This window comes from Vipera berus, assembly GCF_964194415.1.
Source record: "Vipera berus genome assembly, chromosome: 1".
In the NCBI taxonomy this organism is placed as follows: domain Eukaryota; kingdom Metazoa; phylum Chordata; class Lepidosauria; order Squamata; family Viperidae; genus Vipera; species Vipera berus.
Window position 1 is genome coordinate 119,034,054 of NC_138202.1, and position 15,858 is coordinate 119,049,911.

The 15,858-nt window shown below is 37.7% G+C and overlaps 2 protein-coding genes across 2 annotated transcripts; both read left to right on the forward strand.

Annotated features, from left to right (window-relative positions):
* Window positions 1-5,628: 5,628 nt before the first annotated feature.
* On the forward strand, window positions 5,629-6,726 carry LOC308660261 (olfactory receptor 5AR1-like; the record flags this gene model as incomplete). The annotated part of the gene is made up of 1 exon (XM_081314518.1): window positions 5,629-6,726. One exon carries the CDS (start codon window positions 5,629-5,631, stop codon window positions 6,562-6,564), a length of 936 nt encoding a protein of 311 aa, XP_081170644.1. The 3' UTR covers window positions 6,565-6,726.
* Window positions 6,727-9,782: 3,056 nt separating this feature from the next.
* Window positions 9,783-14,327, forward strand: LOC308660268 (olfactory receptor 5AR1-like; the record flags this gene model as incomplete). Its single annotated transcript, XM_081314524.1, is given in 5 exon segments — window positions 9,783-10,283; window positions 12,896-13,164; window positions 13,652-13,672; window positions 13,675-13,699; window positions 13,702-14,327. Coding segments are annotated over 5 exon segments (942 nt in total). The 5' UTR covers window positions 9,783-10,282.
* Window positions 14,328-15,858: the final 1,531 nt, after the last annotated feature.

The window sequence follows — 15,858 nt, forward strand, 5'->3', positions numbered from 1 at the left end:
CCATTATTGTTTTAGCTTCATTGTTTCTGCCTTCAGACTATTCATCCCTCAATCTATTTTATCTTGAAACATGAATTTGCAGATTGAGGAATTTATAGATTAAGGAATCTAAACATAGTCTGATTGGGGTCCTTTAATCTATAATGCTTCAATCTGCAAGTTCATGTTTCAAGATAAAAGAGATCAAGTTATGTAATAAAGTTTCTTAGTGAACTGCAAAGGACTAATGAACTAATTGTGAATGTGAAATATGAATTCCCAGTACATCCTCAGGGTTGTGTGTGTGTGGGGGGACTGGAGGTCATATTGTATATGTTAATGATGTGTTGATACTTCAGCTGAGAGTTTAATGGATTGGTTTTTAATTAATGGTAAACAAAATATAAAATGAGCAATTCTATCCAAATATTTCATTTTTCATCTTTGAAAATGGAATCTTGATTTCTAATCTGGTAAATTTAATTAAACTTTTCTACTTAGACTAATATACTTTTAAATGCTTATATCTTCAGTAAATGCCTATCTTCTTCATCATCATCCTTTTGCAGAAACAGGAATACTCAACTGTTCAGATGTCAAAATATTGATCTGTATTTTACTTAGTATTCCCTTGTCACCAAAATGACAAAAGATTCTTCATGATGCTTTGTGTGAATTATTTCTCTTGCAGTACATGAGATGTAAAAATGCAGAATTACAAGATAACAGAGTTGGAAGGGACATTGGAGGTCTTTTAGTCCAACCTCAAGAGGAAATTTCTGCTCAATTCCAGGTTGGTTCTCTCCTTGATTAGTTCCCACCCATTGTTTCTTGTCTTGTTCTTGTTTCCAAAGCCTTCCGATGGTTTGGAAAATAAGTTGACCTCTTCATTGTATTTTCCAGGAAGCATTTTTCTGTGTGAAAGAATGTAGACTTCTTGCTCCAAGAAGCTAGAAGTCATTACATTCCAGTACTCTCCAAAGAAGCTCAATTTGGTCAATTATTTGAATTGTGTGGAATGAAATGTAATTTACTTTGGCAGGGAGTTTTCTGTGAAATAGTCATTGGTGTCTATTGGCTACTATGCATTAACATTTATCTATGCATTAACATTTATACTATGCATTAACATTTATCTAGTCTATTGGCTACTATGCATTAACATTTATGCATCATAATGTATTTACTATTCATTAACAAATATCATCAGAAATTAGTTCAAGTTTGTGATTCATAATTTTAACTTTTACAACTAGTTTAAGAGCATTTCAAATTGACTGATTAGCATACACTATGGCTCTGTCCTACAGTAGAGTTCTGTTTAGTATTTTTTCTTCCAAGTAGAAACACTCTTAAGTGCAATTGCAAACATATCTAACTCTGCAGTTTAGATTAGCTGGATTTTAACTGGCAGGGACCAACTATGTCCTGCAATAGATTATTCCACTGGCAGCATGATATCTTCATAGCTACATTGTAATGATTATGGTTATTACAGTTGAACAGGTATATGTAATTGTTGTCCATTTGAACATTAATATGTTTACTACATTATAAGTAATAGTAATTGATTGAGGAGATGCTGTAGGTAACACTTTCCCTCAATCTACAAATAATAGGATTAACCACTGCAGCCTGTATTGTAGTACTGTAGTAAATTAAATACAAAAATGCAGAATAGTAAGATAACAGAGTTGGAAGAGACCCTGGAGGTCTTCTAGTCCAACCTCCTGCTCAACCCTAACCCTATGCCATTTCAGACAAATGGGTGTCCAATCTCTTCTTAAAACTTTCCAGTGATAGAGCACCCACAATTTTGGGAGGCAAGTCATCAACTGTCAGGAAATTTCTCCTTAGTTCTAGATTGGTTCCCTCCTTGATTAGTTTCCATCCATTGCTTCTTGTCCTGCCTTCAGATGCTTTGGAGAATAGACTGATCCCCTCTACCTTGTGGCATTTCCTCAAATATTGGAACAGTACTACCATGTCATCTCTAGCTCTTGTTTTTACTAGACTATACATACCCAATTCCTGCAACCATTCTTCATATGTTTCAGCCCCCTAATCATCTTTGTTGCTCTTCTCTGCAACCTTTCTAGAGTCTAAACATTTTTTTATATCATGGTGAGCAAAACTGGATGCAATATTCCAGGTGTGGTTTTACTAAGGCATTATAAAGTGATACTAACACTTCACATGACTTGATTAAATCCCTTTGTTAATGCAGCCTAGTACTGCACTGAGTTTTTTAGGCAGCTGCAGCATATTGTTGGCTCATATTTAAGTGGTTGTTCATTAGGAATCCTAGAACCCTCTCACAGTTACTGGTATTGAACCAGGTTGTACAATTGTACAAATGTACAATTTTACTTTTCTCACCATTGAATTTCATTTTGTTAGATAGGGCCCAGTGTTATAGTGTAAGATCCTTCTGGATTTTGAGCCTACCATCTGAAGTGTTGGCTATTCGTGCCAGCTTAGTATCATCTGCAAATTTAATGAGTTCCCCTTTTATCCCCTCATCTAAATCATTTATGAAAATGTTGAAGAGTACTGGGCCTAAGACAGAGCCTTGGCGTATCCCGCTGCTTCCTTCCTTCCATGTAGATGTAGTTCCATTGAGGACTACACATTGAGTGTGGTTTGTCAGCCAGTTACAAATCCTATTTTCTATTTTAGCAAGAAGTAGGTGATCTACTTTGTCAAATGCCAAGGGTACTACAGTATATCCACAGTATTTCGCTCCACTAATTTAATCATTTTGTCAAAGAATGCAATAAGATTTGTTCGGCATGATCTGTCTTTGACAAACCCTTGTTGGTTTTTGGTTACAATTTTGCTTGCTTCTAGGTGTTCACAGATCTGTTACTTGATTATCTTTTGTAGATTCTTCTGAGGTATTAATGTCAGCCTGATTGGTCTATAGTTTCCTGGATCCCTTTTTTCCCCTTTTTTGAAGATGAGAACCATGCCACCTCTTTTCCAGTCCTTTGGTAAATCCATGGTGCTCCAGGATCTTTGAAAGGTATGTCTCAGTGATTCCGAGATCATGTCTGCCAGCTCCTTCAAAGCTTTGGGATATATTCCATGGTCCTGGTGATTAGAACTCATCTGGATGGCAGCTATTCTCTTACTATTTTCTTGCCTATTTTAATTTAATTTAATTTAATAATAATTCATTCTGACCCTTACTTTTCCTGACTTCATCTTTGCACAATTGGCATGTATGTATGCTGGTATTAGTTTTGTGTCCGTCTTTCCACTTTTTTATACTTGTCCTTTTTGTCTTTCAGTTTATTAGATAGTTCTTTTTACAAGCATGCTGGTTTCTTCTTGGATCTCTTATTTTTCTTTTCATTGCTGGACTTTTATAATTACATTTTTTTAGAGTTTCCCAAGCGTCTTTAATTATTTTCCCCTTTAAGGTTTTCATTCATGGAACCCTTCCCAAGCTCTCTTTAAGTTTGTTGAAGTCAGTTCTTTTAAATTCTAAAACACTAGTTTGATTTTCTTCTATTGCTTCTGTCTGCATTATATTGAATCCCAATACGACATGGTTGCAGTCACCCACAGTTCCTGCTACTTCAGCCCCCTCTATCACTTCATCTCTGTTAGTAAGAATTAAGTCCAGGTTAGCTGACCCTCTGTTTCCCTCCTCTACCTTTAGGATAACAAAGTTGTCATCCAGGTTCATCAGGAGCTTGTTTGATCTCTCACTTCATGCTGAGTTTGTCTCCCAATTGATGTAAGGGTAATTAAAGTATCCCATTATGACATTCCAGTCATGAGTTTCATCCCACCAAGTTTCAGTAATGGCAACAATATAATGCCTGCCCTTGTATACTATTACTTCAAGTTCACCCTGTTTCTTCCTCAGACTTTGAGCATTAGTGTATAGCCATCTGAGTCCTTTATGGGTGACCCCAGGTTTGCTTCCTATATCTCCCTTTCTATATCTGAGTTTTCCTTCTTTTCCACCACTCCCTATTTCCTTGTCTGATTGGTTGTCTTGATGTTTATGCTTGGGATTAAGTCCTAAATATCCTAAAGATTGGTCACCCTTCTCCCTCAGTTTTAGTTTAAAGCCCTTCAGATAAACTAAGCCAGTCATTTTCCAAATACATTCTAATTCTTTTCAGTTGCAGTCTATCCCATGTCAGAAGCCCTTCAGGTAGGTAACATAGACTATGGTCTAAGAATCTGAAGTTCTCTTGACTGCACCATCCCTTAAGCCAATAGTTTAATTATAAAATCTTTTGTTCTCTCGTTGAATGTTGACCTTTTGCTAAAAGTAAAGTTGAAAACACTACCTGTGCTCCTAACTCTTTGATTATCTTGCTAAGTTGCTTATAATCTCTTGATATTGTTTTCAGGTTCATTGTCATATCACTCATCCCCATATGAAAAAGAAGAAAGAGATAGTAATCTGTGGACTTGATTATTTTGCTAAGAGTCTCAATCACATCTTTGATTTTTGCTCCTGGGTGGCAACGTATGAAATTCATGAGTGAACGGATGGTTCTTTCTTCCAGCTTACTAGTACAGGCTGCAGTGGTTAATCCTATTATTTGTAGATTGAAGGAAAGTGTTACCTACAGCATCTCCTCAATCAATTACTATTACTTATAATGTAGTAAACATATTAATGTTCAAATGGACAACAAATATATATACATATACTTACAATCATTACAATGTGGCTATGAAAATATCATGTTGCCACTGGAATAATCTATTGCAAAACATAGCCGGTGTCCTGCCAGTTTTAAAATCCAGCTAATCTAAACTGCAGAGTTAGATATAAGTTTGGCATTGCACTTAAGAGTGTTTCTACCTGGAAGAAAAAATACTAAACAGAACTCTGCTGCAGGACAGAGCCATAGTGTATGCTAATCAGTCAATCTGAAATGCTCTTAAACTAGTTGTAAAAGTTAAAATTATGAATCACAAATTGGAACTAATTTCTGATGTTATTTAGATAAATGTTAATGTATAGTAGCCAATAGACACTAACGATTGTTTCACAGAGTATTCCCTGCCAAAGTAAATTACATTTCATTCCACACAGTTCAAATAATTGACCAATTTGAGCTTCTTTGGAGAGTACTAGAATGTAATGACTTCTAGCTTCTTGGAGCATGCTTCCTGGAAAAATATAATGAAGGGGGTCAACTTATTTTCCAAAGCACCGGAAGGCAATACAAGAAACAATGGGTGGGAACTAATCAAGGAGAGAAGCAACCTGAAATTAAGGAGAAATTTCCCAATACCTAGAACAATTAACCAGTGGAACAGCTTGCCTTCAGAAGTTGTGGATGCTTCATCACTGGAGGTGGTTTTAGACAAGGCTGGACAGCCACTTGTCTGAAATGGTATAGGGTCTCCTGCTTGAGCAGGGGGTTAGACTAGAAGACCTCCAAGGTCCCTTCCAACTCTGTTATCTTCTTATTCTGCATTTTTGCATCTCATGTACTACAAGAGATTTAATTCTTATAAATCATTACAAAGAAGCTTTTGGAGTTTGGGTGCAAGCCCAGCTCTATTCTGATTGACTGATTTTACATAATCTTGGGCATTCTAAAACAATGCACCAAGTATTTTGCTATAAGGTTTTCCCTGTCTTTTTATTCTATTAGAGAGAAATAAACAATGCAGACAAATCAAACCACTGTGACTGAGTTCATCCTTGTAGGCTTCATGGACTACCCAGAGCTTCAGATCCCCCTCTTCATCTTCTTTCTGCTTATCTATCTCATCACATTGGTGGGAAACACTGGGATAATCATTCTAACAAAAATTGATGCTAGGCTTCACACCCCCATGTACTTTTTTCTTAGAAATCTCTCCATTGTAGATATTGGTTATTCCACTGCCATTGCCCCCAAATTGTTGACAACATTTGTGATAGAATATTCAATGATTTCCTTCACAGGATGCATGACACAATTCTTCTTTGTTGCCATCTTTGTAACCACTGAAGGCTGCCTTCTGGCTGTGATGGCATTTGATCGCTTCATAGCAATATGCAACCCATTGCAATATTTTGTTATTATGTCAAAGAAGTGTTGCATCCTCTTAGTCATAGCTTCATATACCTGTGGCTTTATAAGTTCAACAGTGCAAACCATACTTATTTTTAATTTGAATTATTGCAGCTCAAACACAATTAATCATTTTTTTTGTGATGCTCCTCCAATGCTCCAATTGTCCTGTTCAGATAATTACATTGCTCACTTTGTGCATTTTATTTTATCCACTGCAATTACAATGATAACCTTTCTGGCTGTTTTGATCTCCTACATTGCCATTGTTATTGCCATCCTGAAGATCAGCTCTGCCCAGGGAAGATACAAAGCCTTCTCCACTTGTGCCTCCCATCTGATCACTGTGACCATTTTCTATGGAACCATCATCTTCATGTACATACGACCTGGCTCCAATTTCTCATTGGATAAAGACAAAATCATATCCGTCTTTTATACTGTTGTGATCTCTTCACTTAATCCACTCATCTACAGTCTACGGAACAAGGAAGTGAAGGTTGCAGTTAGCAGAATGCTTGACAAGATAACATTCCTGAAGTAAATATAGTATAACTATGACTTCCTTTATATTAAAGATGGAAGGCATAATTGCATTTTCTCTAAGAAAAGTACTATTGAATGCTTGATAACATTTTGTGTTGGCATTTGCTTGCATTTTTACCAGATTTAAGATCCATTCCTTCAGCATACAGTAGTATGTCCCTTGCCTAGATGGAGGGGTCAGCAAATCCCTCAGTGCACTGGGGGAGTGGACCTCAAATCCATGTCCCCCCTCCTTGCAATATTCACTGCCAGGACAATATTAGAAATTAAATATACTAAACCTCTGATATTTCTGGAAACAATTACATCAATTAGAAAGATATAGAATGGAATGTCTAACAAAAAAATTAAAATGTTTTCCCATGCCACATTGATTTTATAGGGAAACCCAACTTTAAATTTTTGGGGAAATGTGGTGATATGGAAAAATTGGATGGAAGCAGGGATATTGACTTTGGACCAACTGATAGAGGTTGAAGTTGAAATTTTAACATATTTTGTCTTAAAAGATAAATATCATTGATCAGATATAACTTACAAAGTTTTGGAAGTAAATAGTGGATTATATAAATGTGATTCTATGACAAAAGTTAACATTTTCAGAGGATAATATTATTTTCAACTATATACCTAGTACATGGAATTTGGCAACCAGACAATATATTTGAATTCTCTGTGCCCTTACTATGGCAAAAAGAACGATGTTGCTGAATTGGGAAGATAAACATATCACTCAATGGAGTGAGGACCTGATTCACTTGCCAACTATGAGCAAATTGCCTATAGATGTAGACTTTGTATGGATAAAGTTAATGCAATATTGGATCCATTTATACAAAATACAGCAGGTTCAAAAAAAGCAAAGAAAACATGTTAGTTATGTATTAGAAAAATATATGTATTGAATAATTGCATTGTATAACTACATATAGAATTGTAACTATTTACTGCTAAAATGATATACCTTTTGCTTTTTCCTTTGCTGTATTTTTTCTACTTTCCCTCTGAATTTTTAATATTTTTTTCCTATATGAATCTTTATATTTGAGGGGGGGGTAATCTCTTTTCTGTCATTACTTTAAAAACAATAAAAGGATAAATAAAAAGAGAATCTTCTGTGAGCTGAAATAGCAATAGCACTTATATACCACTTCATAGTGCTTTATAGCCCTCTCTAAGCAGTTTACAACATCAGCATCTTGCCCCCAACAATCTAGGTCCTCATTTTACTAACCTCAGAAGAATGGAAGGCGGAGTCAACCTTGAGCCAGTCACAATCAAACTGCTGGCAGTGGGCAGAATTGGCTTGCAATATTACATTCTAACCCCTACACCACCGTGGCTCTTACTAAAACACAGTTTAGTTTTTTGTAATCTGCAATAAACACTGCACATAGTCAAAGCAATATTGGAAAATTAAGGGGTTGTGCAAAACTCTACTGGACTGATTTAATTCAAATATTTATTTGATTGAGTAAATCATCATCAAAACAATTGAAATTTATCCCATTCTTCCTCTCCTTGTCTTCAAGCTGATGGGCCATCGCAAACCAAGGACCCACATGCCTCACAGATGGGGCTGTAAGTTCTCATTTATCCAGTACCACTATGTTTCAGTGACTACATTGAAAGAATTACTTTAACAGTAGAAAGTCCATGGGAAAGCATGCAGAGACTGTGGATGTCAGGGTAATTTTAAGGCTTCATTTCACAACCTTCCAAGAGTGAGGAGCTACTCACCGTAAGCAGATAAATGACCAGAAGACTACACACAAGGACATCTCATATATTTTTAGCAGATTCTCTAATGGAAATGCAAATCAGATCTAGAACTGGAAAAGGCAAATACAGATAGAAGATCCCTAAGCTACTGGATTTCACTGTAATCCAGTATCTTATTGACTGGTACATGTCAAAATGTTGAGTGCACCTTTTTAACGTTGACAAGTTGTCCTGCTAATTGCTCCAATGCTTATAGTCTGTAAAGGAACATTAATCCAACAAAAAAGGGGGAAGGACATGGACTCCAAATACCCCAGCATTGATCCTTCTGCACAACCTGAATGAATAGGGTTCATTCACAATGATGAATTCATAGTTTTTGCTAGTAGGACCAGGAAAATAAAGTTGGTAGCCAAAGGACAAATCCCCAGATAGAAAAATAGGTACAAGGAACATTTGTGTAACAGGGATGGTTGGCAGCACAGTGCTCGGCCAATTGGTTTCCTACTATGATCATCCCAGGGTTTAAGAGAAAGCATGCAGAGACTGTGGATGTCAGAGTAATTTTAAGACTTCCCAAGAGTAGGGAGCCACTTGTCATAAGCAGTTGAAGGATCAGAAGCCTAAACATAAAAAGATCTCATATATCTGCTTGGGATGGTTGGTGGGCGGGGCTTGGCTGGTGGATGACCACTGGGCAGCAGAGATGATAAAAGGGAAAACACATGGTGTGAATGGAGGAGAACAAAAGGAGGATAGAGGAGGAGGAAGAAAGGAGATGGAGAGTGAAACAAGTGGAGAAACAGCAGAAAGGAAAAGGAGACAGTGGAGACAAGCAGGAAAGGAGGCAAAGTAAGCAGACGAAGAGGCAAGGAGGGAAAGAGAGTTGGGAGAATACAGTACAGGGTGAGGAAGGATTTGAGAGGAGAGAGAAAGAGAGGGTAGAAGCTCTTACCATCGCTTACCATCCCTGTGCCATCCCTGTCAGATGGTCCCTGTTCCAATTCCTCCCTCCTCCTCCAAATCAGGATCCAATGGGTCTATGACAAAGACTGACATATAATACTTTGAGCCAGAGCACAGAGGAGGCAGTACTCACCACTAGAAGGACCTCAGAAGTCCAACTATAGCTCAATGAGATAATGGGAAAAGAGATGCCTGACCCACCCCCAACATACTCGCAGGCCCCATTGGTAGGAAGTGCTATAGTACTAGCATCGCCTCCCCAGCAAAAGACATTTAATATACATATGTCCTTCACTCTTTTGGAGAACCAAAACATTTTGGGAGGGGGGAATGTGTTGTGGGAAGGGCCAACTGCACAGCACACAGCTGATTGGTAGGCTGAGCCACCCGGCTGCTGGTGTCCCAGGCCTGATTGCTGTGCGGTGCAATCTAATTGGCACACAGCACCAGTCAATTGAGTGGCAGCCAGATATTCGGAATAATGGGGGTGGGGGGGGTGGCAGTGCCAGGCAGGAGACCTGCCAGAAATTAGAGGGGAAGGGGTAGCACAGTGACCACAGAGGATAAAAGGAAAAGTGGTGGTGCAAAAAGAAGAGAACAAAAGGAGTACAGAGAGGAGCTGGAAGGGAGATGGAGAGAGAGAGAGAGAGAGAGAGAGAGAGAGAGAGAGAGAGAGAGAGAGAGAGAGAGAGAGAGAGAGAGAGAGAGAGAGAGAGAGAGAGAGAGAGAGAGAGAGAGAGAGAGAGAAGCAAGTGTAGAAACACCAGAAGGGAAAAGGAGACAGTGAGGACAAGCAGAGAAGGAGGCAGAGGTGAGGAGAGAGAGAGGTGGGAGAACACAGCACAGGGCTGAGAAGAATTTGAGAGGAGAGAGATAGAGGAGAAGGCCATCCTGCTGCCATCCCACTGCATAGTCCCTGCTTGGTGGGGCTAGAGGTGATCAGAGAGAGAGAAAGACCACAAATTCGGCAGGTGAATGAGGGGATGACAGACATACCAGAGGATGGTGGAGGTGAACTGATCTAGGCAAGTAAGTGAGTCAGTGACTGGAGGGGGCACCAGATGCACCAGAGTAAGGCAGAGGCGAGTGAGCCAGGCAAGTGAGCCAGGCAGTGACCAGATACACCAGAGGACACTGCTCGAAGTATGAAAAGGGGGGATTATGTTGACCCGGAATTAGGGGACAGTATAGGAAATATCAATTGTGAATGTGCAGATGGCTCTACTGTCTTGGGCTCTTGCAAAGTCCTGGATGCAGGGTCGTGAAAGGCCAGCAAGGAAAATCCTCAATGTCCTAACCTACCCAAGAACATACAATATCTTTAGGGAAACACCCAAAAGGGAACATGTTTGTTACTTCTGCTCTCTTATCTACAGTATGCCAGACTTACTGGGTGAAATCTTTATCATATGCGTGTCAGCTTTGCTGGATGGCCTGCTTACGTAACCAGAAAGAATAAATACAAGGATTTCTTGTCTTTCGGGGCTGCTCTCATTTAGAGGAGCCCGTCTTTTTGTTCAGCTGAATAAAAAACGTAAAGCTTGAAGGCAACTTCTGGTTTCCTGTATTTTTTACCAGCAAAACCTCAGAACCTGCATATCAGAGCTAGGTGAGCAGAGACGCACATAGGAGCAACCAGAGCAGGCTGATGGCCAGAGCGAGTAACAGAACGAGGGACATTGACATGCCAGGCAGGGAAGAAGCTAATTGCCTGGAGAAAGGGACAGAGGGATCCAGATTCTAGCGGCCCTTTCAGGGATAGAGCTACATTTGGAAGAAAGACAAAACACACACACCCATGTTGCTAGTCCATGTTTTCATAGACTATGTCTAACATGCAACACTGGATTGTCAGTTTTGCATGATTTAAAACAGGTATCTTCACTACTTTGCCATTGATAGGTTGGCTTCACGGCTTGTGCTTTCAGAGTATGGTTGTGATCCTATAGTTTTTAGATCCCTCGATCTGCAAATTAATGCTTCAGATAAAAGACGATCAAACTTCATAATGAGGTTTCTTAGTGAATTACAATAGAAGTTTAAACTAATTATGCAGTGAAACTAATTACTAACTAATTGCAATGAATTACTAGCTAATTACTAATTGCAATGGAACTTTGAACTAATTATGCTAATTATGCTGTTTGATGGAAATATGAATTCCCAGTAGGTCCTCGAGTGCATTTTTGCAGGAGGCTGTATTGAGCATTTTAACAGCTTGGTTTTTAACCAATGGTAAACAAAGTATAAAATGAACAATTCTATCCAAGTATTCCATCTTTAATCTTTCGAAATGGAATCTTTATTTCTAATCTGGTAAGTTCTTTAATTAAGCACTTTGAGTTAGCCAAATAAACAGTTACATGCTTATCTTTTTCTCCTTCTCCTCCTCCTCCTCTTCATCATATGTTTTCAGACAGATGTAGGAATACTCAAGTGGTCTCATATAAAAATACTTTATACTTAGATTTTCTACTTAAACTAATATACTTTTAAATACTTGTATCTTCATCCTCCTCATCCTCATATTATAAATTTGCAGACACAGGAATACTCAACTGTTCTGATGTAAAAATATTGTTCTGTGTTTTACTTAGAATTTTCACATTACCCAAGCTCAGAAAGCTTCTATGTGATGCTTTGTGAATGAAATTCATGAATCAATAGTTGTTTTCTTCTTTCTTCTAGCTTATTAGTGGAGGCTTTAGTGGTTCATCCTGTTAGTTGTGCACTGAAGCAAAGTGTTGCTTACAGGATCACCTTAATCAATGAATGCTACTTATGATATAGTAAACATATTTACAGTATGTTCAAATGTACAACAAATACAAAACCCCAGCTCAACTGTGGTGACCACGACTTCACATACTGTATGTATGTGAAGGTATCTTGTTGGCAATGGAATAATATATTCTAGGAAACAAACCTAATGTTGCAAGTTTTGAAATCCAATTCATCTAAAAGCAGATTTAAATATTAGTTTGGCATTCTTCTAAAAAGCATGGACAAGAAATACTAGTTGTGCTGCAGAACGGGACCGTACTGTACACTGATCAGACACTTTGAAATATTCTAAAAATTAATTGTAAACATTAAGATTATAGTTCACAAATTGGAATTAATTTCAGATGCAAGTGTGATGAATTTTGAGGTATTGTAGCCAATTGATGGCAATGATTGTTCCACAGAACACTTCCTACAGAAGTGGAATACTTTTCTGGCTGAAGTCTGTAGGATGGAATTATAAATTCATATAGAGTAATTGATCACTCTGACTTCTTTGGAGAGTACTAGAATTTAACAGAAAATATATTTTAGAAAGAAATCTACATTCTTTCACACAGAGAAATGTTTCCTGGAATATGCAAGAATATATTCATGGTATGAATCCTTTATTTGTTCATTGACACTGCACCCCTACATCATAGGGTACATTCTTTCTAGTACAACATTGTATTTTGAAAAGAGAATATTTATAAAAAACCCATAATACATGAATAAATACTCATGTTTCCCAAGCAATCTCTCTCATTTTAGTTTAATTTTTAGGGGGATTTCATAGTCTCGCTTGGACATTTTCAGACAATCCAGTGAAAGTCATATTGCTATAAGGTTTTTCCCTTTCTTTTTTATTCAATCAGTGGGAAATAAAAGAATGAAGAAAAATCAAACCACTGTGACTGAGTTCATTCTTGTTGGATTCATGGACCACCCAGAGCTTCAGATCCCCCTCTTCATCATCTTTCTGCTCATCTATCTTGTCACACTGGTGGGAAACATTGGGATAATCATTTTAACAAAAATTGATGGTAGGCTTCACACCCCTATGTATTTTTTTCTTAGAAATCTCTCCATCATAGATATTGGTTATTCTACAGCAATTGCCCCTAAATTGTTGACAATCTTGAAAGTGTTGTGACTCAGGGTCAGCCTGTGGGTTCGGCACCCGGCTCAGAGGTATCGGATGACTCAGATGAGGGGGAGGAGGTGTGTGTGGGTGACGAACCGGCTGATGATGGCTTGCAGGCTTGGCAGAGCTCCCAGCCGGGGACCTCCTCTCAGCTGCGTGAGCCCGATAGTGCGGAGGATGATGACCCACAGCTGGCCCTGTTCAAGGACGCCCGACGCAGGAGGCAGTCGAGCAGGACTAAGCAGAAAAAGGCTGCGGGTCTCCTCGGGAGGAGGCACAGGGAGACCACGCCCTGAGCTCTCAATAAAAGGAGTGTTTGGGGAGGGGCTGGTTGCTGAAAGCAACCCTTCTGCTTGAGGATTCAAGTTCCGGAGTTTTGGTTTCTTGTTTTGTTAATTGACTATTAAATCTTGGCAAACGCTTTTCAGCCTTGGACGCTCTCCAGTCTCTTCTTTCTGAATAGGGGTTTGCCTTATTACAAGGCCAGAAGGGGCTGGTTCAGAACAGTAAGGATGCACCACACAATTCTTCTTTTTTTCATTTTTGTGACCACTGAAGCGTGTCTTCTGGCTGTGATGGCATATGATCGCTTCATAGCAATCTGCTACCCACTGCGGTATTTTGTTGTCATGTCAAAAAAGCTTTGCACCCTCTTGGTCATAGCTGTCTATGCTTGTGGCTTTGTAAATTCAACAGTGCACACCCTAGTTATTTTTAGCTTAAATTTCTGCAACTCAAACATAATTAATCATTTTTTCTGTGATGCTCCTCCAATGCTTCAATTGTCCTGTTCAGATACCCACTTTGCTCGCTTTGTGATTTTCAATGCATCCAGTGCAGTTGGACTGACAACTTTTCTGACTGTTTTGATCTCCTACATTGCCATTGTTATTGCAATCCTGAAGATCAGCTCTGCCCAAGGAAGATACAAAGCCTTTTCCACCTGTACCTCCCATCTAATCACTGTGACCATTTTCTTTGGAGCTGCCATTTTCATGTACATAGGACCTGGCTCCAGTTTCTCATTGGATAAAGACAAAATAATATCTGTCTTTTATACTCTTGTCATCTCCTCTCTTAATCCATTCATCTATAGTTTGAGGAACAAGGAAGTGAAGGATGCAATTAGCAGAATGCTAGACAAGTTAATTTTCCTGAAGTAAAAATAGTAAAAATTTAACTTCCTTTACGTTAAAGAAGCAAATCAGTATTTCTCTGAGGAAAAATACCATCAAATGCTTAATAATATTTTAAGCAGGTAAGAAAAGAGCTGAAATTGCATGTAAATATAAATAAAGATAAAAATAAAAAGACAATTCATTTTTAAATTGATCTAAAAGAGGTATAATCGCTTTTTATGTATATTATACAAAAAACATTGATATGCAGAAAAATGTGTCAAAGTCAACCATTTGATCAAAAAACAAAGTTTAGAGGGAATCTGCATATTAATATAATTCATATTTAGAATTCCTTATAATTTATTGGCATTGAAGTGAATGGAACTGGTAGAATGTTTGTATCATTTATTGGTAAAGTCCAACATATAAGATCAGTTTTGCTTTATCGGTCTCATTTCAACTATTTCAGTCAATTTTAGCAACATTCCTTCAAACTTATAAAGAAAATGAGGAATGGTCACAAAATAATATTAATTACAGGGCACAAATATATTCTTAAAGGTCTTTGAATTAAAAATTTGATGGAGGCAATTTTAGCAAAATTTCTTAAAACTTATAAAGAAAATGGGGAATGGTCACAAAATAATATTAATTATTTAGTTCATAATAATAGGAACTGTATCAGCCTAATATGAGATAATAGATAAGAGGAAAAGAGAGGAAATACCTGATGTTGTAACTTGAGATTTATACTAAAGACCTATGTATGCTATTGAAATATTGATTAACCCAGTCATCACATTGCTTTTTAAATACTTAATTGTAAAATGAGAAAATTAATAAAATATTATATAAAAAAGAAGTAGACTTATATGGACAAATATATTGAAAAATGGGATCCATTTATAGAAAATACAGGTTAAGAAAAAGGAAAGAAAACATGATAACATGATAATAATATTAGAAATATATACCTACTTGAATAATAATACATTACATAACAATATATAGATTTGTATTTGTGTGTGTGTATACACACACGCACAGACACACAGACACACACACACACATATATCAATGAGTTTTACTTCATAATATATATACATAAATTTTATGATAAACATCCCCAAAAGTCTAAGGAGCATTCTTAATCTGTGCTTCTGCTTCTTTCACAGGAATTCCTTTCTCCTTGGGGGTGGGTCCCACTGTCAACTTTACAACAAAAATGGCTGCAGCCATTTTTGTTGTTCTATGTTGCCACAAGAAAAGGGGGAAGATGTATTTCTAGTAGTCTAAACATGAGCAAGTTTTGTGGGAACCAAGGTCTTTACCATACCATGGTGGAGAAAGAGGATCATTTAGTCAGAAAGCCCACCAAGCTGTTCTATTGGATAGCATTAGTAGAGGAGTGGAAATTGTTACATTGTATTACGTACTTTGATTCTTTGAGGAAAAGTTTAGATTTGGTTTCACTCTTGATCGGGCTGATACTATCTATCCAATAAACATGTTCTTTGAGGAATTTTCCTGCCTCGGAGTTCTGATTTATTTGGTCTCATTATTCGGAACCTTG